The following is a 24,287-nucleotide window of genomic DNA, read 5'->3' on the forward strand; positions in this document are numbered from 1 at the left end:
TTATTTCCCAGCCTTTCCAAAAGACCTTTGTGTGACTGTGGGCAAGTTATTTAGTCTGTCTCTGTCTTGGTTTCCATCTGTAAAATGGGTATATTTCCTGTCTCCCATCCTTTGTTAGTTTAGATGGAGTGTTAGACAGACTCTGTCTCTTACTATATGTTAGTAATTGAGGCCTCCCAGTGCTATTTTAATAAAGAAAGTTACAATTGTTCTTTAAAATTGTTTTAGCTGTGAAGAATTTGCCCCTTTTATAACGTTAAGAGCTTTAATATCTGTAGTATTTTTGATCAGATCATTAGGCAGGACTGTGAACATTCCCTACTTTACATCTCTGCATTGGCAGGGTTTGTTAGCCTGCTACCTGGGGAGATCCTCTAGTAATTATCAGATTTCCGAATTACTCTACCTACACAGTAGAAGATAAAAGCAAACACTCTCATTTCAGACTGGCAGTTTGCTTTGGAAGGAATGGGGAAAGAGTTTAGTTAGGCCAGTTGCAGTGAGTTTGTTTTTCTGCTGCATTGGATGGCGAGGCACTTGATTTAATTTGTATTCTTTGGTCTGTCTTGCAAACAATTGCCTGCAAGCGTTAGTTCTTGCTGTTGCTTGTAGTAGCCTATTGAAGTCTGATGGGCTCCTGAGTATAGGAAGTGCAATGCCTAGCAGTAAGTGTTTCTAGGTCTGGCCTTAAATAGACAAAACTGATGAAGCATGAGAGTCCCAGATGAATGTCCAGGTTCAAGCAGGTGTAGCTCTTCATTATCTCCAGTTTTCCAAATTCCCTCTTTGATACAGGTTTTGTGGAAGGAGTCTTTGATAACCACAAAACTGTTCTGCTCTTTAAGGCAAAGGACTTTAACCTGAGAGATCTGGGTTAAGTTGCTAGCTTTGCTGCAGATTCCCTTTTTTGCTCTTGGTCAAGTCATGTAGGACCCTGAATATCTGTTCCTCGATTCCCCATCTGTAATTTATGATGATACTTTCCTTGTCCATTTTGTTTATTTAGATTGTAAGGTCTCTGGAGCAAAGGCTGATTATATATATATATATATATGTACAATGCAATGGAGTCCTGATCTGAGTGGGGTGCACTAGGACTGCAGCAATTAGGGGTGTTTTTATGTAAATGTGTAACTGCTTGAAATTTTAGCGGTTCCATGTTTACATGCTGGGGGGGGGGGGGGGGAGAAGATGGGAGCTGGTGCACTTTGGCAGCCGGCTTTTAAGCCAGCTCCCTTTGAGTACCAGCTCCCACCTGCCACTACCCCCTCCCTCTGGCTACCTCTGATAAAGAGGCAGCAGCGCAGGGAGCAGGCAGCTCCACGGGAGCCGACCATGTGGGGAGCCAGCTTGAAAGCTGGCTCCCCACACATACTGGCTCTTGCCCCCCCCCTTTCTGCCAGCTCCCCATAGGAACCAGTTTCCCCCCCTTGCTGCCTCTGATACAGAGGCAGCAAAGGGGGGGGCGGGGAGTTGTGCATAGTTGTTAGGCTTAACCAATAAGCCTGGGCTTATTAGTTAATTGTTTAAATAACTATATGCTAGCAACCATCCTATTAATGAGGTAATGGTTTTAATGAAGAGAAGCTGATTATTTGGCATCATGGTAGAGCATTGAGCAGAGGCCCCTGGGTAGTGCAGAGACAATAGAGGAGTGATATTGGGGGGTGATGGATAGTGATACACTCTGGGCCATTGAAAGCAGCTGGATACAGCTTTGCAGTTCAGTGTGTCCTCTGTCCATCTTTCTCTTCAAGAAGTCCATGCAAAATTAGCCTGTGCATATGTTCCAGGCTTTTCCGTATAGACAGTCCTTGACTTTACCAGGTTCGACTTACTATGCAATTTTCAGGAATCAGTTGTGTGGTATGTCTGAGGAATGCCTGTATAAGCTCTGTGATGGAAGAGATACAGTATGCTCTAATACTTCATTGGCAAAAACAGCTAGCATTTGTAGAGAAAGAGAACGCTTGCTTGATTCTTTTGCTGCTGTTTTCTCTGCTCGGGCCTGGAAGATGATTCTGTTGCCAAAATCCCCAGCTTTTCCTTATTCAAACTGTTCTTTGGAGGTACTGTATGATGTACCAGAGCCAATGTTCCATCTGTCAGCATCCTCCTAATACTCAAAGTCAGTGTCTGACATCTGCAGTCTAGGTGTTAGGCTGCAATAGGCGAACAAGACAGAGAAACAGGGAATGAGGTAACAATAAAACAGGACTTAGCATGAAATCAGAACTCTCTGCTAGCCATTCACTGAACCAGTGGCATATGGATGCATCGATTCCCTCGAGGCCCATCGCACTAAACAGCATGATATTTGTTTTCTTTGGCGGCTGAAGTTGGGGCTGTTTATCCTGGAGCGTAGGTGCTATTTTTGTATGTAAGATCAGAAAAAGAAATGGTTTAAACTGAATAATATGCCATTTCTGGCTCAGGGAAGTAGCTTGCTTAGTGACTTGCCTATCATTTTTCACCTGTGACCTCTTGTGCATCGGTGTAGAACTTCAGTGTTTATTTTGTAGCCCGTGGAGGTTAAAAAACACCAACAAAACAAAACAAAAAAAAACCAATCCAACAATAAAAAAAAAAAACTCATTAGACTTGAGTACTTAGATTAGCAACTAATGATGTACTCATGAATGGGACAATATAGATGTGTCCTTGTGGCATCCTAAGTGTGCTCTTAATTATCTCTAATTGAGCCTCTGTCTGCTCTGCATGTGCACAGATGGGTTATATTTTAATGATAATAAATAACTGCATTGTAGGGGACTTTTCTAACATCAAACATTTTCTTAAAAGCAGTTTACTAATTGTTTCAGTCTCCCAGTTGTTGAAGTGTGATACATATTAAACATACTTTTATGCTGCTTTGTGAGGGAAAGTGTCCACTCTCAGGGGAAATTGCTCTATCAGAACTATAAAGACAGAGGTCTACAAGGCAATAGACACCTATATTCTGTGCCTTGTGTTGCCACTAATTCACTGTAGGATCTTTGGTGCACCGTGCCTCAGTTTCCTCATATGCAGCCAGTGATGCCTTTGTGAAGCTTTTTGAGATATGTAGATGAAAAGGCAGCATACGTCCCAACAATTGTAATGATCTTTTTTCACTATTATATTTTTGATAAATAGTGCTCAAATTGTGAGCATGCAAAATTATAGAATTATCACAATGCTGTGGATGGATTAAGGGTTGGTCAGCATCTCTGTGCAAGTGTGAAACGAAGGGCCCTTTGATGCTTTTAGCACACTCACTGGCATTCAGAATGAACTCTGATGGGTAAAGGAATGGATTAGTGCCATGCAGGGCCTGAGACACAGTGTACTCGACATATTTTTGATACTAGAGAATGGTCCCTTCGTAAACTCTGTTAGGGGGACCTCCAGAACTGGCGCCAGTCCACAGATTGGTTGTTGAAAGGAACTGTGCTAGTGGATAGAGCACTGGACTGGAAATCAGATGATGTTGTCTGTTCCCAGCTCTGCCACTGCTTTCTATGTGACCTTGGTCATGTTGCTTCAGCACTCTGCACCTCTCTTTCTTTCCTTCTTAGGACACAAACTCTTTGGAAGAAAAACTCCCTTGCTCTGCATTAGGGATGTTAAATATTGGTTAATTGAATAGTCAAGTAATCTCATGAATTCTTATCAGTTAGACTATTCTGTAGTCTTTGGGGGCAGGGGCAGCAGCAGCGCAGGGTGCCAGGTGGGAGCTAGTCCGCAAGGGGAACCAGTTTAAAAACATGTTCCTCTTGTGGACCAGCTGCTTGTTGCCCTGTGCTGCTGTCTCTGATAAAGAGGCAGCAGTGCGGGGTGGCAGCAGGCCTGTCTGTGCAGGGGGTGGGGTCTGGAACTGGAACTGAGCTGAGCTGCCTGTCCACCCAGCTCCTAATATACTTTAAATGCAGAGCCACAGCAGGGTTAGGATCTGCACCCGGCATGAGTCAGAACTGAGCCGAGCTGCTGGCCAGCCTGCTAAAAAATATATTGGGAGAGGCGGGGGAGAGCGGAAAATGCATGCAGTCTATAGCATTAACCTATAAATTTTTGCTAATCGGTTAATCCACTACACTATTACATCCCTACTCTGCATGTGTGCGTGCGTGTGCGTATGTACGTGTGCACACAGTGTCTGGCACAATCTGGCCTGATTAGGGGATCGTTGGAGCAGTTATATTACAAGTATATAAGAAATAATTGGGGATTGGAGAGTGTGTTCAGACCATCTACTTTCCAGGGCAAATGCTCCTGCTCCTAAACCTCAGATTTTGTCAGTATTTGAGAGTAGCTCCAATTCAACTGTGGGTAGCATTAGCTAAGCGAGTGGAGATAAGGAGAGCTGCCATTTGTATCTGTTGAGTTTGCTTCAATTGCAAGTCTAGTACCTGGTGCAAACAATGGCTCCCATGCAGATGAATCAACTGCTGGCCACTGATTGGGGAATTCCAAGTAAGACCTGCATGAAGCTGAATTTTCGAGCTGAAAACAGTCTTCACTTAATATCGTGAAGCCCAAATGTGGTTCTGTTTCAGAACAGCCAGTCCCAGTGCAGAGATGCAAATTTCTCCACGAAATGAAGTTTTCATTAGGATATTTCCATTTATGTACTCCGAGTGGGGAGTTAAAGGGAGGGGGCACCCAAACGCTCTGTGTATTGATGTAGTGTATAATATATGTTCATGCAGTGGCTGAAGACAGCTCCAAAGGAACCGTAGTAGGTAAATAAAACAAACAGCTAAAAGGCAACATTTTACCCAGTCTGCCATTATTGCTTTTGTGGTTAACCTTAGCAATGGTAAAGGAGCTGTTATTGGGCAGGTTTGCATCAGAGAATTTGCATTATGTTTTTTTAAAGAAATTAGAACTAATGAGCTTTTTTTTGCTGACATCATCCTGCCCTTTGGCTACTTCTGACTGCCTTTGTGAGCCAACAGAATACTGTCGTTTTACAGAAATCAGGTTTCTTGTAAATTTCAATGCTTTGATCACAGAGCAGAGCAAGGACAACACATGTTTGCATCTCAGATGCGCACAACCCCCTGGGATGGTGCATCATCGTATGGTGTATTTGGCATGCTAAGTGTTGCAGGCCTTGTTCTGAGCTGTCAGGGTCAAAACGTTTTTAAACTAAACCATTGGAGTTATTTTTAGGCCAAGTTAAATTTTTGGCCTGTCAGCCTTGGCAAGTGTTGCTGCAAAATAAACTGAATTTATAATAAAAAGAAACGACAAATATATTACATCAAGAGTTTAACTGAAGCCAAGAATTTCAGCTCGGGCTGCAATTCTGTCCGTAATTCAGTCTGTTGGGCATAAAGAAGATATTGCCAAGGTCACAATCCTGTAACAGAGGGCTCCAGTGGGAGGGATGAGATTACATTCTGTGGCTCCAGTCCTTCAAAACACTTGATTGTTTGAGTAACTTTACTCTAACGAGTGTTTGCAGGATCAGGACCTGTATTAGCCACAATAGTAGTCAGAACTCAGTTTCCTGGCTTCGTGGATGTTGCTAAACTTTTAACTTAATTTAGGTGTCATGTTTCTTGATGTTAATTTTCTTAAAGTATATGCAGCATAAATAAACAGTATGTTGTTAAAAAGGGGGAAGGGTGGAAAGATGCTTAGTACATCAATTTTTGTAAAGGAAATATTTTAAAATATTGAACAACAAATTTCTATCTTAAAACAACAACCCTTATAACTAGAGCAGATGATACGGCAGTTTGTTTTCCAGTCCTTAATTTTTAAAGAGGGTTTTTTTTCTTATGATTACATTTGCTTTGACATTGCTTTCAAGTCTGACAAATAAGAGGAATAAAATTAGATCTGTGGTCATCAGCTAGCTTCTTGGTTTGACCAGAGTTTCTCTGCTGTTGATTATTCTCGTTTCACATGAATTAGGACAACTGACTCTGCTTTTCATTCTGGCTGGCACAAAGGAAGAAGTATTGATTGGTTATGCTAATATTGCTGAAAAGATTTCAGGAACAGCTTTCATCTTGGTAATAGTGACGCAAACGTTAGGAAAAATGACTGCATGCTGCATAAAGAATGTTTTCTCTTGGCACTGCTATTTAAATACAGATACATCATTTACTTCAGAATAGATGTTTTAACCAATACATAACAAGCACAATGAATCATTAGATAGGTTTGAATCCAGGTTCTTTAGCACCGTAGCACACATCTCTACTACATGCGCTAAGGGAGAAACTTTATTAACAGTAGCAGTAGTAGGCTATTATCCTCTAAGGGACCGGCTATTGGAGAGGAGACAGAGAGGCATGCTCACTCTCCCTTCATCAGCATATCGCACAAGATTTGAAAGGTGCATGCATAAAAGACATTTAAAAATGTACGGTAAGGTTTTCAAAAGGACTCAGTAGTGAGTGCTTTTGAAAATAGCCTCCCCTTCCCCCCTGCCTTAGAGCCCAACTTTATGAAGCCATTGGAAGTCGAGACTGATTGGAATCTTCTCGGATCTGACCCTTTGAGAGTATCTGGCTGATTTGTCAAGCCATGCAAAGCTGAGTACGTGTGTCACAGAATCGCAGAAGTGTTTGAGGACTCTTCCAGCCCTAAGGTCATTTAGGGGATTCCACAGCTTCCCTTGGAAGGTGTGGTGATTTAGTAACCGTATTTTCCGGCGTATAAGGCTACTGGGCATATAAGACGACCCCCTAATTTTTTAGTTAAAAGATAGGGTTTCGTCTTATACCCCAGCGCCCCCCTGCCTCCCCGGCTTTGCTCCCGGTGTCCCTGGTCTGCTGGAGACGGTCCCCAGCAGACCAGGGACACCGGGAGCAAAGCCTCTGAGGACGCCCCGGCAGTGGGACAGCCCCGGCGTGCCTGGGCTGCCCCGCTGCCGGAGCCCCTCCACGGCTTTGCAAAGCCTCGGGGGAAACCGGTGGTGGGGCAGCCCAGGCGCCTGGGATGCCCCGCCGCCGGCTTCCCCCGAGGCTTTGCAAAGCCGCAAAGCTGTATACCCGGCGTATAAGACGACCCCCGATTTTTGAGGGATGTTTTTTAACATCAAAAGTCGTCTTATACGCCAGTATATACGGTATCGGTGTGGCTTTTCACTTGAATAATACATAGGTAGGTATTTCTTGCCCTTGGATTTATCACTATCATAATCTACCAGTAAACTATCCTTATAGCTAGAAAGTTTTTCCTAATATTTCACCTGAATCTCCCTTACTGCTTTCCTGAATTCCTTTTCCATTATGTTTTCTTCCCATGGGACTTTAAGTAGCAACTCTGAGTGGTTTGAAATCAGCATATTTGAAGTCCATTGTCCTTATTCTGCTGTTCTCACTCCTTCCCTTGACTTGGAATCATGAAATCTAGTATTCCATGATCACTTTCACCCAGGCTGGCTTTCCACCTTCAAGTTTGCCACCAATTCGTCCTTGTTGGTCAGAATCAAGTTTGCAGTAGTGTTCCTGTTGCTTATTTCCTCCTCCAATACAAAAGGTTGTTTCCAATACATTACAAAGAACATATTGGAAATTTTGTCGTTTGTGATGTTTTTCCTGACAGATTCCCAGGTAATTAAAGTCCCCTATTACTACCTGATCAATTTGGGTTTTTGTCATTTTGGAATGTTTTGGAATTTGTTTGTGTCACTGAGTGGTTATTAGCAGCGATGAAAGTAACTTAAAATTTCTTACGGGTACTGTCCTATTGCAGCCCGGGTCCTGGCCAGCTCTTTCAATAGTTTCCTGTTGGCTTTTACCGCAGCCCAGCCAGCTCTTGCTGGAACTGTGCACCAGGGCATATCCGTTTACTTTCGCCTTTGGTTCTTAAAGAAAGGGCTGATGGATGGGATTCAAGACTCTCTTGCACCACTTTTTTAAAACATAGCATAATAATTTAAGAGAACAGGTTGCCTGGATTTTAGCAGTATTAGAAATAAAGCTAATTAGCCTTCCTTAAAATATGGCCCTGCCTATCCATCCATATATCTAAAACTCTTATCTGGGCTCTCATCATCTTGTGTCTTGAATACTGCAACATCCTGTTCTCTGGTCTTGACAAATGCAGTCTTGCCCCACTCGCATCTATTGAGAATGATGCTACAAAGATCATTCTCCTAATCCATCACTTTGGCCGTGTTATCCTCTCTTTTCTGTCCCTCCCCCCTTCTCTAGTGTATCAAATATAAGATGCCTGTCTTTGCTTCCAAGATTCTACATAACCTATCATCTCTGATTCAGCAGTGAGATGTCAGTCTCCATCTCTATCAGTCTTTGATGCCAGCATCCCATGCCTACTTGTTACATTTTTAAACAGGCACCTTGATGCTTACTTCTGTGTTGCCCTTCACCCTTAGGAGGAGCTGCCTGTGAACATCTGTAAAGCTACTTTCTTGTCCTTCAGATCCTTCCTTAAAAGTCTCCTTTGCTCTGAAGTCTACAGAAAACTTGAGAACAGTTACGTTGCTGGTGTAGGGAGATCACTGGTATCCTGCTGATCAGTGTTGCCTCACTGATTCCTTGTATACCCCTGGTATAGCTGTATCCATCCATTGATTCTTCTTTTCTGCTTAGACTGTAAGCTCTTTGGGGCAGAGATCATTTTAATTGTAGTGCACGTACAGCATATAAAACCGTGGGCGCCTAATTCGGGATATAAAGGGTTAACTGGTTATTTGGTAGGCACCTCCTTTACAGAGTGGTGCTTACTGGGTAAATGATTAACTGGCAGCCTAGAGCAGCCCATTGCACTGCACCCGCAGGATCACACCATGAGCGGGGGGGTTGCTCCCACCAGGCTCCCTGCTTTCAGGATCCCGGTTAATCAGTTAAACTGAATGTTTAACCAGTTAACTTTTTAAATGGGATTTTATATCCCTACTTAGTCCATGACATAGGTGCCTAGGGCTTTGGTAGTATTAAAGCTACTGGACAGGGATTTGCAAATCCTTTCCTTCAGCAGACCACATCTTAATAGAATGCGTGTCTGAAGTACACCTGCCTCTTCTGTGTCCTCTCGCATGGACTCCACCTCCTTCCGTCAATAATCCCATTACATCGCTGTAGAATCTATAGCAATTGCATTCATGGGTCAATGCTAATAGTTTTAACAGAGCTTCTCTTAATGGAGCTGGAAACAAGGGGAGCCCTCTGCCATGTCACCAGTCACCTCGTGGTCTACCAGCCATAATCTGGGATCCTGTGAACTAGTGGAAGGTTTTTAATCCACACTGATGCAAAACAGGGGAGATACCAAACACAGAAATCCATCTGCAGAGGGAGATTAAAAGAATTTGTTGGAGAAATGTTACGTCCAACAAGATGAGTTATTGCCAATTAATATAAACTCATAGGCTGGGGAGGGGGCAGTAGGTAGCAGAGATGCAAATGTGAAGGGGTGGAGCTGCTATCTAGAAATCCGTGAATCAGAGAAGGGGGGCTAAAGGATTAACTGAAAATCGTCTAATAGTGTGTGTCGCTGCCAAAAAAGAAATCCGTTCTCTCCTGTACAGAGGGTGTTCTCATATGAACAAGACAGATGCTGCTGCCCGTGTGCATAGCTCTGTGAGGATCATATCTAGAGTAGTGCATTCTGTTCTGAACCTTATTGTTTGAGGGTATTGGGGAAAAACCAGAGAAGGCAGGGGCATTGGAAGTGATACAGGAATCAGATTTAAAAGCTACAGGGGCAGAGGAAATGGAAGGAGCTCCATATAGTGTAGAAGAAAGGGGATATAGCGAGAGGGAGCTTGTGTGAGAGAGACCTTTTAAGATGGCAATATGGATGGTCTGTTTTCTCCTCTTGGTACGCTTTCTATAGAAACTTCCTTTGCAAGGTGGTGGGACACGACTTAAATTGGAGAAGGTAACATGTTCTGGTGAGAGATTAGGGAGAAGCTGTTCAACAATAAGAACTGGCTGCTGGACTAGTTTCCTACTCAGAGGTCACCGGATTCCTGCTTTCTGGCATTCCTGTGTATGAATCATTTATTACCTGGTTGTAAGCTGTCAGCTTCCTGATTTGTGTCTCTTTTATGTACAGGTACAAAGTAGCTCAACATGAGTGGCCTTGGGGATAGTTCAACAGACCCTGCTAACCCTGATTCCCGGAAGAGGAAGGGGTCGCCCTGTGATACATTGGCCCAGAGGTACGTGCGCTGCTCCTAATCCATTTCTCCCACATGGCTACTTTGTCATTCTAACCACATCGTTCTGCCCCGTCTGCTTGAGCAGATGGAGCAGGTTTCATCTGCTCATAAATGTTCACACTTCCCACCAGAACCCAGCTCTGCTTTTATCGGTGGCTGCGGTGGAAGAGGGAACATGATGGAAATATAACTTCCCATCTGCTCCTCTTGCTTTTCAGTAGCAACTGATGCTACAGGCTCATTATCAAAGTTAATTTACTGATTTATAAATTGAGAGCACTTGGTGGTACCACCGGGAGATACCAAGAGGGCTTTCTTGGTCTGAGTTTGGGATGGCTCTTTTGCTTGTGGATGTCAAAGCTGGGTGTCAAAGTCTCAGGTCAGCCCCAGGCTTATGCCTCACAGAGGGTCCAAGCCATGCGTATTTTTGTTGGGTTCCAGAGACCTCAGAGATTAAATTCTTTTACACCATGCTACATTCAGGAGACCCCTTAGTCTAAAATATAGTCATTTCCATATGGTTGTCCAAACAGCCCTAAGAGCACGCTTCTTTCATCATTCAACTTGCTCTGGAAATCGACTGTGTGTGTAGCTTCCCAGTCATTTTTTCATTATGTTGCCAGTTGGTTATGGGCAAATCCTACATGTATTTCATCCTGGTTTATGTACTTGTGAGCACAGTTGCTAAAATGGCTCTCATGCTGTGTGTGGCCCTTGTTGTCACGGGTGTGAATTGGCCAGGTCTGGATATTTCCTCTTTTGGTGCAACTTCTGTTATGAAAGAGTTTATTGCGCTTTACATTTCTAGAGCCACTGTTAAGTGTGTGTCACTGAGACCCAGGGAGCTGTGTTGCTCATCTTTGCAGAGACAGTGCTCAGTGTTTGCTTTCACATGGGTGGACATTTTGTATTTGAGTGAAGATGTGACAGTTTCTACACTGTAAATATAAAGTGGCAGTATATTAATAATCTAAGAAAGAGGCTACAGATGATTGTTAACTTCAGGGTCCTGTTCCTCACTTTTTCAGTGAATCCCTCTTCCCTCCTCTAGCAGTGAATCTTCTACAGAATTTCCAGGCCTTCCAACAATGCCTAATTCCAGTCGGGGCTTGATTTCATAGCCTTGTTGTGCCATTTCAGTTAAAAAAAAAAAAATCAAACACCACAATTGGTGTAAACTGCAGTAATTCCAACTTTTCTGGTAGCACTTACTTCAGGGGTGGGCAATAATTTTTAGGGGGGGGCACTTCATCAATGATGGGTGGGCCCTGCAAGGGGCAGGCCTTAGGCAGAAGGGGTGTTTCTCTCTAAGCACTGCGTGCCAGAGAAAGGAGACTTTGCGTGGGTGGGTTGGGAGAGCATGGGAGGTCTGTCTCCTTGCTCCCTGTCCTGCTTTGCCAGGGGTGCGCGGTGCCCAGTGGGAACCACCAGTCATTTTGAACAGCTGGCACTTCCCTCCACCCCCCCCAGCCTGTGACACCTTTTCTTAATTACTTGTAAATAGTTCATTCTTTTGTAAATACAGTTGGTAGTTAGTTGATGGTTGGTGTAAAAACTTAAAAAAGACGACTAGTCTAGTAGCACCTTAAAGACTAACAAAACATGTAGATGGTGTCATGAGCTTTCCTGGGCACAACCCACTTCTTCAGATGACTGGAGTATTAAAGGTCCAGTTCCAAAATAAATGGGGGGCAGGGAGGGAGGAAGGAAGGGAAAATGGGGAACAAAGTCATTTAGAGTGTTCATGTTAAGTGAAGCTGATAGAGAAGGTGCAAATTGTTCTTAAGGACCCATTGTTTGTTATTTTAAGTCATTAGACTGTGGAAGGCAGTGTGCTAGCTAGGTAATGTCTTTATTCACACCTTTGTGATGGGTCCCAAACCTGTAAATGAAGCTTTAGGGGGTAGCCGAGTTAACTTCATTTACAGTTAACTTCATTAACTTAAGTCCCAAGGCTTCCCTGTGTATTTGGCTTGTGGAATTGGCCTGAAACAACACGGTGACTTTGAGATCCATTGATGAGTGCCCAGGCAGGTTCAAGTGTTCTCCAACAGGTTTGTGTGTTGCCTTTTCAGATACCTGATTGGTGTCCATTAATTCTTTCCCGTAGAGACTGTCCAGTTTGGCCAGTACACATGGCAGAGGGGCATTGCTGGCATAGATCACATTAGTGGGTGTGTAGAGTTAGGTTTTGCACTTCGCTTCTCCTGGGGGGAATGCACCCCAGCCCTGCAACGGTGCTCCTTGAATCCCAGATCGCAGAGGCCATATCGGCAGGGCCCCAGACAGGATGGTAACAGGAGGCAGAATGGGGCAACAATAGCAGGGCCAACCAGAGGAGGTTGTGGTCTGCTTCTGACCAAACTTCGGGACCCTCAAACAAGACCCAGGGCCCAAGGTCAGGGTTTTGAAGTAGTGCCCAAGGGAGAATCAGCAGCCCCACTCCTAGACCGTCTTTTCATAAATGGACTGTCCCTCTTCTACCGTGTATTGTGTTCCATCACTACGGACTGGTGGGTCTTCGAGAGGGTGGTGGTGGGATATTTTATTCTCTCCACTCTGTCAGGGAGCTCTAGCCCTCTAGGACCTCTGCATTGTGCAGGGGATCTGCCGCCAGGCCCGCTACCTGCCGGGGACCCAAAACACCGTGGCGGACTGGCTCAGCAGGTCATTCTCGGCCCATGAGTGGTCTCTCAGGAGGATGTGGCAGGTTCTGCAGGTCGGGGACTCCCCACTTGGACCTGTTCGCCTCAGAGGCCAAAAGGAAATGCTGCCAGTTTTGCTCGAACCTGAACCAGTGCCTAGGGTTGGTGGGAGACACTATGATAATGCTGTGGCCCCCTTATCTCCTGTATGCCCCCCCTCTTCCCACTTACCCTCAGGAGAACCTCATGTTATATGGAAGTACACAGCATTGGTGAGTCTGGTGACCTTGGTGTGGCGGAGGCAACATTGGTATACCACCGTGGTGGCGCTGTCAATAGAGGGACCCCATCACTCTACCACTCCTACCAGACCTGCTGACTCAGGAGCTGGATCAGGGTTACCTGTGCCAGTCACACTTGCTGCCCCTCCACCTCACAGCCTGGAAGATCCGAGGCTGAGGGTCGGAGAGCTTCTCTGTTCGGATCCTGTCAGAAGGATGCTGATGGAAAGTAGGAAACCCTCCCCTAGGGCAACCTATTTAGCCAAGTGGAAGCGATTCTCCACTTCGGTGGCTCAGAGAGGAGTGGGCCCCCTTCGGGTTCTGTCCCAGTAATCCTAGATTACCTGGCAGCAAGTCTTGGTCACCTCCTCAGTGAGGGTGCATCTCGCTGCTATCTCAGCCCTCCACCCAGGGGATTGTGGGAGCTCAGTGCTTGTGAATACCATAGTTAAGTGCTTTCTGAAGGGCATGGACAGACTTTACCCCAAGGTTAGGCAACCCATTCCCCAATGAGACCTGAACCTCATGCTCACTGGTCTCCTGTTCTCCCGTTCAAGCCTATAGCCACTGTCTCACCTCTCTTGGAAGGTGGCCTTCCTTGTGGCCATTACATTGGCCAGAAAGGTCTCGGAATTGAGGGCCGTTACTTCAGACACTGTGTTCTTCAAGGACAAGGGAAGCTGCCCCCGTACCTGGCCTTTTTGCCTAAGGTGGTGTCCCTGTTCACGTGTTACAGGACATTTTCCTACCCGTCTTCTACTCCCAAACTCCACGCAGACTGGAAGGAGTAGGCACTACACTCGTTAGACATAAGGAGACCGCTTGCATTTTATTCAGGCAGGACAAAGCGGATAGGATGAAGGGCCTCTCAGTGTAGGCTCAATGTTTGTCCTCATGGTTTGACCTCCCAGCATGTATTAAGACATGCTCTGACTATGTGGGGAAACCAGCTCCTCCTATCACTGCTCATTCCACTAGTGCCCAGGCCTCCTCTACGACCTTTCTAGTGCAGGTACCGAGCCTCGATATCTGTAGGGCAGCTACCTGGTCATCGGTCCATGCCTTTAATAACCACTGTGCAATCACTCAGCAGGCTAGAGAGGATGCATCCATCGGCAGGGCTGTGTTGCAGTCGGTTTCTTTCTCGCTTCCGACCCCTCCCCCGTGGTCACAGCTTGGGAATCACCTAAATGGAACGAACATAAGCAAGCCCTTGAAGAAGAAAAAAAACAATTACTTACCTCGTAACCGTTGTTGTTTGAGATGTGTTGGCTTATGTCCATTCCAGGTCCCGCCCCTTCCCTTTCGTCAGAACGTCCAGCAAGAAGGGATTAATCAATTAACAGGTTAAATGAACATTTAACAAATTAGCCGACTAAATGGATTCCTGGGTGGAGGATTGCTCCAGGCTCCCAGCCCATGGCGCTCCTGCTCCCGGCTCCTGTGCTGGGGCTAGGGCTGGCTACCGGCTCCCAGACCTTCACTGGGGCTGGCTGCCAGGGCTGGAGCCCATGGCAGGCTGCTCTGGGAAACTGGTTAACTGTTACCTGGTAAGCATGACCCAGTAAGAGTGATGCTTATTGGGTAACTGGTTACTTATTCACATCGTTAATACAGTAACATTCATTCTCCTAATGCTCTGACCTCCTCATAAGCATGTCTGGGCCCCCAGTTGGAGAAGTGCTGTGGAGAAATCACGTTTTTCATGGGTTGGTCACAGTATAAATAGAAAATTTCACAGATGTCAAACACACCTGCAGAAATTGCTATTTTTGCCGTGACCAACCTGCCAAAATTGTGTGATTTCTTTGCGATTTAAGTAGACCGCTCACACCCCCGTTACCTGAAGGCATTTTGCAGTGTGCTTACTGGGATACCTGTAGGCAACTGTGCCAGCTACTAGGAGCTTACTCACAGGTTTAGACACTGGAGTGCGTTTCACCAGGAGAGGGGATGTTGGTCCGTCCCCTGGTGTTATAGACTACTCTCTTCAGAAAGTGCTGATGAGATGTTTAAACTTCCACTGATGACTGGCAGAGACAACTTCCTGCTCCACATATTGTTCAAAGGCTGGTGAATAGAATGCTACAGAGATGCTTGAATTTTAGAATTCCTGTGTAAAAGCCTGCATGGTTTAACAGTTACTGTGATGATACTTCAGAGACATAAAGAACAGCCCACTGCTATAATATTCTCCTGATGCTTCTATGTAGGGAAAATTGGTCTCTTCTCCCTCCTACAACTTGAAAGTTGCCACAGCAACAGTGGCATTTAAGGTTTTTTTTCACCAAATGAGTTCACCCACAACAAGTAGCTTTTCTGCGTTTTCCCTTTTGATTTGCAAAGAGGGGAGGAAATTAATTTGACCTTCACTGAAATACTTTTTTGAGTCTATTGAGAGTTTTACCTGCCCTTTAATAAGCAAAGAGAACCCACCTGAGTGAGTCTGAATGTTTTACAAAATGATTCACTGCATTGAACTTGGTTTCTGCTCACTATTCATCTGCATGGCTCAGTGTGGCATATTTCTGTGACTTGCTTATAAAGTGATCCAGTAGATTTGTTGTAGCTGCTTTTGTACACAGATTTTGCACATGGGGGCACCTGGCACTGGCCACTGATGGAAGGGAGGATATTGGGCTAGATGAATCTTTGGTTTGATCCAGTCCAGCCGTTCTTATGATCTTTATTGTTTGTAGTTTTTCTTTCTTTTTCTTTTTTTCCTTAATTCAAACTTCCCCTTTTTGCCTTATAAAATCTCAGTCAGACCTTTGACATCTTGCCTCATATATTTCTCTTTGGTAACTTACCAAAAATGTTTATTGGACTCTTTACAGTGCACTCTGTTGAGTGGTTAATGTATGTTAATAGAACATCTCCTTTGAAATTCATATGGGAGTGGAGGAGGGGAGATCACACTTTTCAGATAGATGTCCTCTTTCACGTACCTCCAGGTCCCCGTCAAGTGCATTAGATCCCTGGAGCTAATTTAATTGGGTGCAGTTTAGTCCTTCCCTTGATGTAAGTGGGTCACTTCTTAGAACACAAGTTAGTTCAGCTTTCATTGAGACCAGTTACAAAAAGAGAATAAGAGAGCCTGGATAGACCCACCCAACAATTTTGCAGAAGCTGGAAATCAAATTTGCCCCTAGCCTATTCACATTAACATTTAACTGTTTGCTTGGATGATGTAGCTACTGTGACTTCATTGTCAGCTGTCTGATGGGAAAAAGACTGGGACTGTATGTACTCCTTAATTAACAGCCAATCCTTATCTCATCCCATAAAAGTTCCTGGGCAGTGCTGCCTATCTCCCTGAAAAGGCCTACCAGACACTTCTGACCTCTCATTTAGCAGAGAGCTCGACTTCATCTAAGCTGTATTGATTTGGCAAGCCTGTGGGGACCTGACCAAACATTTTATTCATTTTCTCCACACCATGAAGGTGCCCATAGTTGGGTAGTTGATTTTTTTCAAAATACAGATTCTTCTGCGAGATCTGCTGATCAGCTGAATCTGAAAGTTAACTCTCCTGCATGGCTGGCTTCTCAGCCCCTCTGTGCAGCAGTTTGGGGAGGTAGAGAGAATAGCAGGTTGTAGGAAGGTGTGAACCTCAGTCTAATGGAGGCACCAGGGAGCAGCCAGAATTCCAAAAGGGTGAGGGACATGATGATCCTCGTAGGTATGTGTGCAATTGTTAGTTGTTTACAGAAAGCTCAAGCCACAGGGAAGAGGACTAAGGAAAGTGCACACCAGTCAGGGCTAGCAGAAAAATGTAATATAGTTGGAATTGACTAAGGAAAAGAAACACATCTGTAAACCCCAAAACATCTGTGTAGTACATGAATAGAGCTTCCTATGGGCATGTGCGCAGAGAGGAGGGTGTGTAGTTGACTGGATATTGGGATAGCATAACCTCTGTGCGGTAGCTGCGGACATATTGGGGTACTGCTAGCTGTGTGCTGGTCATAAGCATTTTGTACGTGTCCACTTTTAACAGAGGAGCTACCACGTTTTGCAGCCTTTAGCGTGTTCTTCTGCACAACACCCTCCAATGGCCAGACAGAACTTGACTAGATGCTTAGAGAATTTTCAGTCCCCAAACCCACCATATTGCTTTTAATTTTCCCTGCCTCTTTCCATCCTAGCTCATAGCATTTTTCTTACTATCTGGAAATTGTTTGTTCTAATTCAGTTTCAAAATTATGGCCTGTTTGTGACCTCATTCATTCACGTCACATCAGCTTATTAATTGCACTATTTTTAGACATTATTTTCTGAAATCATTAATTATTTTGGGTCCTTATGAAGATTGCAAGGAAGGTGATTTGACTATTTTTATAAGAACTGTTGTTTAGCAAATAGTGTGAGTGTATGTATATTTTGCTTACTAGTCTCTATAAGAGACTCTATTAGCTGTTAGCAGTATAAGGCCTAGAATGCACATTTGATCAGTTCTAATTCAATGCAGTAGCAGGGTTGTGATACAGAGAGGGGGGAGTGTGTGTCAGAGAGAGGGAATCAGTGAGAGACACACAGAGCAATTCATTATACTCTTTTCCTGCTCACAGTGTCTTTGGCACAGAAATATGTTTTAGTCTCCAGAGTGACTCTTAGGAGAGCCAAGTTACAGCCCAGCTGTTTGCAGTTTGTCCACATCTCAGAGCTTTGCAATAGGGAAAGAGTTCATGGGCAAGTGTTTGGCCCTCTCTTTTGGCTCTGATCTCAAGAAAGAGAGCTGCTGTTACCATGTGTTGGGATGACACCAATAGCCATACTGCTTTGCGCCCCAATCCTGCCACTGTTGATTCAAATTTTATTTTTAGTTGATTTCAGTGGACTTTGGGGTTCCTTTGTGTGTGAGGTTAGCACTGCTTTGCATCAGCTTGAACGCTGGCTTTTGGCAAGGCAAGTGACTCTGTAGGTTTTTAGTTCTGTGTTTGAAATAAGCAAGGAGTCTTGAATGTTTTCTTTGAAAAAAAATCTCTTCTTCTAGGAATGTATGACTTGAGTCTGCATCGTACTGCATCTTTCCTGGGCTTTCATTCTGTGGCTTGTTCCACATAAAAATAGTCCAGGGCACGTGAACCAAATCATCCTGCATTTTGCAGACATTCAGATTTCAGCTTTGGCCTGTCACTAAGCAGAAAAGTTTCTGGGGGCCTTTTAGAACCCACACAGCTATTTAGGGGAAGCTGTGGGAAAGTCATTAACCTAGGGTTTTGTTTTGTCACAGCAACGAAAAGCGACGCCGGGAGCAGGAGAACAAATACTTAGAGGAGCTGGCGGAGTTGCTGTCGGCAAACATTGGGGACATTGACACCCTGAGTGTCAAACCAGACAAATGCAAGATTCTAAAGAAGACGGTTGACCAGATCCAGCAGATGAAGAGACTGGAACAAGGTAAGACTTGAACTCTGTTGTGGTGAGCCTGGTGGGAAGACCATTCTCTGGTGGCATCTGCAGCATCGGTTTACAAACAATAACCATGACTGAGGCAATTCTCTTTTGGTACAGTTTTTTTTCCTCCCTCTTATTGTAAGACATTTCTATGCAAGAAAGTCTCATTTGTTCTTAAAGATTATTACTTTGTCGTAATATTCTGTGTGTGATGACGTCTTCATTTCCAGAGCGATCCGTTAAATCTGCGCACACTAATGCTGAGTATTTAGCTGGTTTATCCTGGAAGTGCTTTACCAGCACTGAGCCCAATACCAGCACACAGGAGTCATCCTTCCTCTCATGAGCATTCCCATTAATTTGAGCAGGACTATGAACATAAGAATGGCCATACTGGGTCAGAACAAAGATCCATCCAGCCCAGTATCCTGTCTGCCGGCAGTGGCCAATACCAGGTGTCCCAGAGGGAGGGAACTGAACAGGTAATGATCAAGGTAATGATAAATACATTAAAAGCAAGAGGAAGACCAAGGACAGGGTAGGCCCACTGCTTAGTGAGGAGGGAGAAGCAGTAACAGGAAACTTGGAAATGGCGGAGATGCTCAATGACTTCTTTGTTTCGGTCTTCACCGAGAAGTCTGGAGGTGTGCCTAACATAGTGAATACAAGCAGAGAGAGGGTAAGTTTAGAAGATAGGATACACAAAGAACAAGTTAAAAATCACTTAGGAAAGTTAGATGTCAGCAAGTCACCAGGTCCTGATGAAATGCATCCCAGGATACTCAAGGAGCTGATAGAGGAGGTATCTGAGCCTTTAGCTATGATCTTTGAAAAATCATGGCAGACAGGGGAGATTCCGGAAGACTGGAAAAGGGCAAATATTGTGCCCATCTATAAAAAGGGGAATAAGAACAACCCAGGAAACTATAGACCGGTCAGTTTAACGTCTGTCCCAGGGAAGATAATGGAGCAGGTAATTAAGGAAATCCTATGCAAACACTTGGAAGGTAATAAAGTGATAGGGAATAGCCAGCATGGGTTTGTGAAGAACAAGTCATGCCAAACTAATCTGATAGCTTTCTTTGATAAGATAACGAGCCTTGTGGATAAGGGAGAAGCGGTGGATGTCATATACCTAGACTTTAGTAAGGCATTTGATACGGTCTCGCATGATATTCTTATTGATAAACTAGGCAAATATAACTTAGATAGGGCCACGATAAGGTGGGTGCATAATTGGCTGGATAACCGTAGCCAGAGAGTGGTTGTTAACGGTTCTAAATCCTGCTGGAAAGGGATAACAAGTGGAGTTCCTCAAGGGTCTGTTTTGGGACCCGTACTGTTCAATATCTTCATCAATGATGTAGATATTGAGATAGAGAGTACGCTTATTAAGTTTGCAGATGATACCAAACTGGGTGGGGTTGCGACTTCTTTGGAGGATAGGGACATAATTCAGAATGACCTTAGCAAGTTAGAGAAATGGTCGGAGGTAAACAGGATGAGGTTTAATAGAGAGAAATGCAAAGTGCTCCACTTAGGAAGGAACAATCAGTTCCATACATACAAGATGGGAAGCGACTGTCTAGGAAGGAGCATGGCGGAAAGGGATCTAGGGGTCATAGTGGACCACAAGTTGAATATGAGTCAACAGTGTGATGCTGTTGCAAAAAAAGCAAATATGATTCTAGGTTGTATTAACAGGTGTGTTGTAAGCAAAACTCGTGAAGTCATTCTGCCGCTCTACTCTGCACTAGTTAGGCCTCAGCTGGAGTACTGTGTCCAGTTCTGGGCGCCACATTTCAAGAAAGATGTGGAGAAATTGGAAAGGGTACAGAGAAGAGCGACAAGAATGATTAAAGGTTTAGAGAACATGACCTATGAAGCCAGGCTTCATGAACTGGGCTTGTTTAGTTTGGAAAAAAGAAGATTAAGGGGGGACATGATAGCGGCTTTCAAATATCTAAAAGGGTGTCACAAGGAGGAAGGAGAAAATTTGTTCCTCTTGGTTTCTGAGGACAGGACAAGGAGCAATGGGCTTAAAGTGCAGCAGGGAAGGTTTAGATTGGACATTAGGAAAAAATTCCTAACTGTCAGGGTGGTCAAATATTGGAATAAATTGCCAAGGGAGGTGGTGGAATCTCCCTCTCTGGAGATATTTAAGAACAGGTTAGATAGACATCTGTCAGGGATGGTGTAGACGGAGCTTGATCCTGCCTTGAGGGCAGGGGGCTGGACTCGATGACCTCTCGAGGTCCCTTCCAGTCCTATGATTCTATGATTCTAAGCGTTCTCTCTCTTGCCATCCATCTCCAGCCTCTGACAAACAGAGGCTAGGGACACCATTCCTACCCATACTGGCTAATAGCCATTAATGGACTTAACCTCCATGAATTTATCTAGTTCTCTCTTAAACCCTGTTGTAGTCCTAGACATCACAACCTCCTCAGGCAAGGTGTTCCACAGATTGACTATGCGCTATGTGAAGAAGAACTGCCTTTTATTTGTTTTAAACCTGCTGCCCATTAATTTCATTTGGTGGCCCCTAGTTCTTGTATTATGGAAACAAGTAAATAACTTTTCCTTATTCACTTTCTTCACACCACTCATGATTTTATAACCTCTGTCACTGTGGTTCTCAACTGGTGGTCCATGGTGACTTTTTCGGTGATCCACAGGAACATTATCCAAAGTCACCCGGTGGGAGCAGGCACCGCCGTTAGGCTGTTTCATGCCGTGTTCACAAGCACGCAGTGTGTCATCCATAGCGTCACCTAGGACACAACCGCGTCGTGTTGCAACTTCCGTCTGAGGCTCTGAGCATCAGTGTAGCTTCTGCCATCGTGCTGTGCGTTTGCTGTGTCGTTCGTCCTGTGCTACATGTGCTGTTTTACAGGTGTGGTGTAGTTTGTTTATAATGGCAACGACAGGAAGAAATGTCAAGTGCAAGTATTCGGAGGATTACTGTGGTGTAGTGGGGGGCTGTCTGCTCTGTAACCTGGGGTCCCCCTGCGCTGTGATGTGAGATTTTTCACGGACTCATCCAAATGTTTATTAACCCAGACACCTAGGCTCAGCCTCCCAGGGAGAGAGACAAAGGCAGGGAGGCGGAGACCAACACCAGGTTTTGGGTGAAGGGGCAGTGGCTGGCTGGGGCTGAAACCATGAGGGAGACAGACTGAGGTTGCTGGTGCTGAGGGCTAGGGGTGATGGGCCCCTAACCCAAGGGGTTTGAAACACCCTGTCCCCGAATCCTGTAAACACACCACATCTATGCTGTGCTGTATCCTGGAGGAGCAATAAAACCTCGCTATTCTACTGCTGGCAGAATCTGTTCCTGCTACTACGGGGGTGCAGTGTCAGGGAACTCCGACACGTCATCACAACTACATCAAATTCGGCGTCACTTGTCAAGAAAAAGAAGGCGTGGATTTGCCACAATGTGGTGTTTGTTTCAGAATCTTGGGGAAAGACTCAATGAAGCCGGCTAAGCTGAAATTCCATCTCGAAAAGTGTCACCCCAACTTGTTGCAAAAGGATGAAGATTATTTTGGGTGGCGGTTATCAGGTCTGAAACGGCAGCGCCTCGACCCAACAAGCGCATTTTACAATAAGACAAGCAATGCTGTGCGCGCTTCCTACATTGTTGCATACAAAGTTGCACAGGCCAAGAAGCCTCATGCCATTGTAGAACAACTTGTGCTTCCCTGTGCAAAAGAGATGGTGCGGCTTGTTCTTGGCGAGGAAGCAGCAAGGAAGCTGACTGATATATCTGTCTCTAACAACACAATATCGAGACGGATAAATGAGATATCACAGAACATCAGTGAACAAGTTGTGGATGAAATAAGTCTCCATTGTTTGCCATGCAATTGACCAATGTCTCATCGTGCTCTCAGCTATTGGTGTTCGCACGATATATGGTTGAGGGAGACTTCAAAGACGAGTTTCTTTTTTGTAAGATTCTTGATACCACCACAAAGGCTCAGGATGTGATGGAAATTGTTAACAATTTCTTTGAAGTACATGGTCTGGATTGGGTAAATCTTGTGGGTGTCACACTGATGGTGCACCTGCCATGCTGGGCTCAAGATCGGGCTTCCAAACGCTGGTGAAACAGCGTGCTCCAATGGTAACCGGAGTTCTTTGCTCCCTTCATAGGGAAGCTTTGGTGCCAAAAACATTGCCGGATCAACTGAACACAGTTTTGAAAGGGTTCGGCTCTGAACACCAGGCTGTTCAAAAGATTTTGCCTGGACATGGGTTCCGACTTTAATGTGTTGCTGTTCTATACTTCTGTACGGTGATTGTCAGTAGGGAACGTACTCAACAGAGTTTTTCAATTGAAAGAGGGAGTTGAATTTATTTCTCCAGGCTCAAGGGAAAGAGGAATTCTGAAATATGGTGACGCAGTCAAATTTAGAACTTGCGTATCTTGTTGATATTTTTGGAATCTTGAACAAACTGAATCTTCAGCTGCAAGGAAAAGGTGCAAATCTGTTCTCTCACCAAAGCATCATCAAGGCTTTTCTTGACAAATTGGAACTCTGGATCGTAAGAGTTGAAGGCAATAATTTGGTTCAATTTCCACATGTGGATGCCATGCTCTGAGAAGAGGAAGCCATTCGGATGCAAATTCTCAATCATTTACGGAAGCTATGAGACGAATTCCAACAATACTTTCTGGAGGTGGACAGGACAAAGGATGGATTATCTTTCATTGGGAATCCATTTACAACAGATGTTAATAGTGTTCCAGAGGATCTGCAGGAGGAATTCTTGGATCTGAAAAATGATTTTGTGGCTCAAGACGTGTACCAGCAGTCTACTATAAAGAAATTTTGGGCCAGCGTGACCGGGAGTTACCCAAATCTGTCAGCACACAAGTCAGATTTCTTTTGCCATTTTGCCTCAACTTATATGTATGAGACTGGATTTTCGTGTTTGTTGCACATTAAGTGCAAACAGAGGAATTGGCTTGCAGTGGAAAGCGATATTCGTTGTGAATTATCAAGTACCACTCCAAACATTGAAAAGCTTGTCAGTGAGAAGAGAATCTAAAAATCTGTTAGAAATAAATTTAAAACCAAAATGTTCAATGTCTGCTCTTTATCATGTCTCAAAAAGAAGGTAGTCCATGAAAATTTTTTGATTGACATGCTAGTCCGTGGACTGAAACGAGTTGAAAACCACTGCTCTGTCATATCTCCCCTCAGTCTCCTCTTTTCCAAGCTGAAAATCTCTCTTAATCTCCCCTGTGACGTTTACAAGATCAGGCTTGTTAACTAATGACTTTCTGATGTCACTGTGAGGTGGGTACACATTCAGTAATCCCATTTTAAAGACAGATAGGGTGAGAGGCTGAGGGCCTGGCTTTTGGAGCTGAGATTAGATTTTAGAATTATTTCCAGGCTCCCAGCAATTTGTATTGCTAGACCAGGCTTCTCCTATGTGACTTTAAGCAAGGAGTAAGCATCAGAAATGGTGAGCTTGTTAAAGACCAACTTCTGTGCCAGTGGCCCTAGTTGTTTCAAGAGAGGAAGGAGACATTCATAATGCTTCTCTGAATAGAATGCTTTATCCAAGCTTTCCACATGACATCAATTGGTCTTTCAAGAGAAAAGGGGGTGTTTCTATGTCAGTTTGCCAATAAATAAAAACTTTGCTTAGCATCCCAAGGAGTTTAGAAGGTCTAGGGCCATGGAGCAGTGAGTTAGCTGTTATAGCATAGGATAGGATTGGGAGTCAGGAGATATGGGTTTGCTGCCCACTTTTGCCGTATGCTCACGCTGTGTGGCCCGGAGCGATTAATTTAACTTCCTCTTACAGGGT

At 44.5% G+C, this 24,287-nt stretch overlaps 1 protein-coding gene across 8 annotated transcripts in view; it reads left to right on the plus strand.

Moving 5' to 3' along the window:
• NCOA1 (nuclear receptor coactivator 1) overlaps nucleotides 1–24,287 on the plus strand; it is a 339,844-nt gene that overhangs the window by 195,554 nt on the left and 120,003 nt on the right. For all 8 annotated transcript variants that reach the window (XM_075923291.2, XM_075923289.2, XM_075923293.2 and 5 more), the window contains 2 exons: nucleotides 10,024–10,129; nucleotides 18,292–18,458. In XM_075923291.2, coding sequence (XP_075779406.2) covers nucleotides 10,041–10,129; nucleotides 18,292–18,458 — 256 coding nt within the window. In that variant the 5' untranslated portion in view covers nucleotides 10,024–10,040. The remainder of the gene's footprint in view (nucleotides 1–10,023; nucleotides 10,130–18,291; nucleotides 18,459–24,287) is intronic.

This window comes from Pelodiscus sinensis, chromosome 3 (genome assembly GCF_052426305.1).
Source record: "Pelodiscus sinensis isolate ZL-2025 chromosome 3, ASM5242630v1, whole genome shotgun sequence".
NCBI classification, from domain to species: Eukaryota; Metazoa; Chordata; order Testudines; family Trionychidae; genus Pelodiscus; species Pelodiscus sinensis.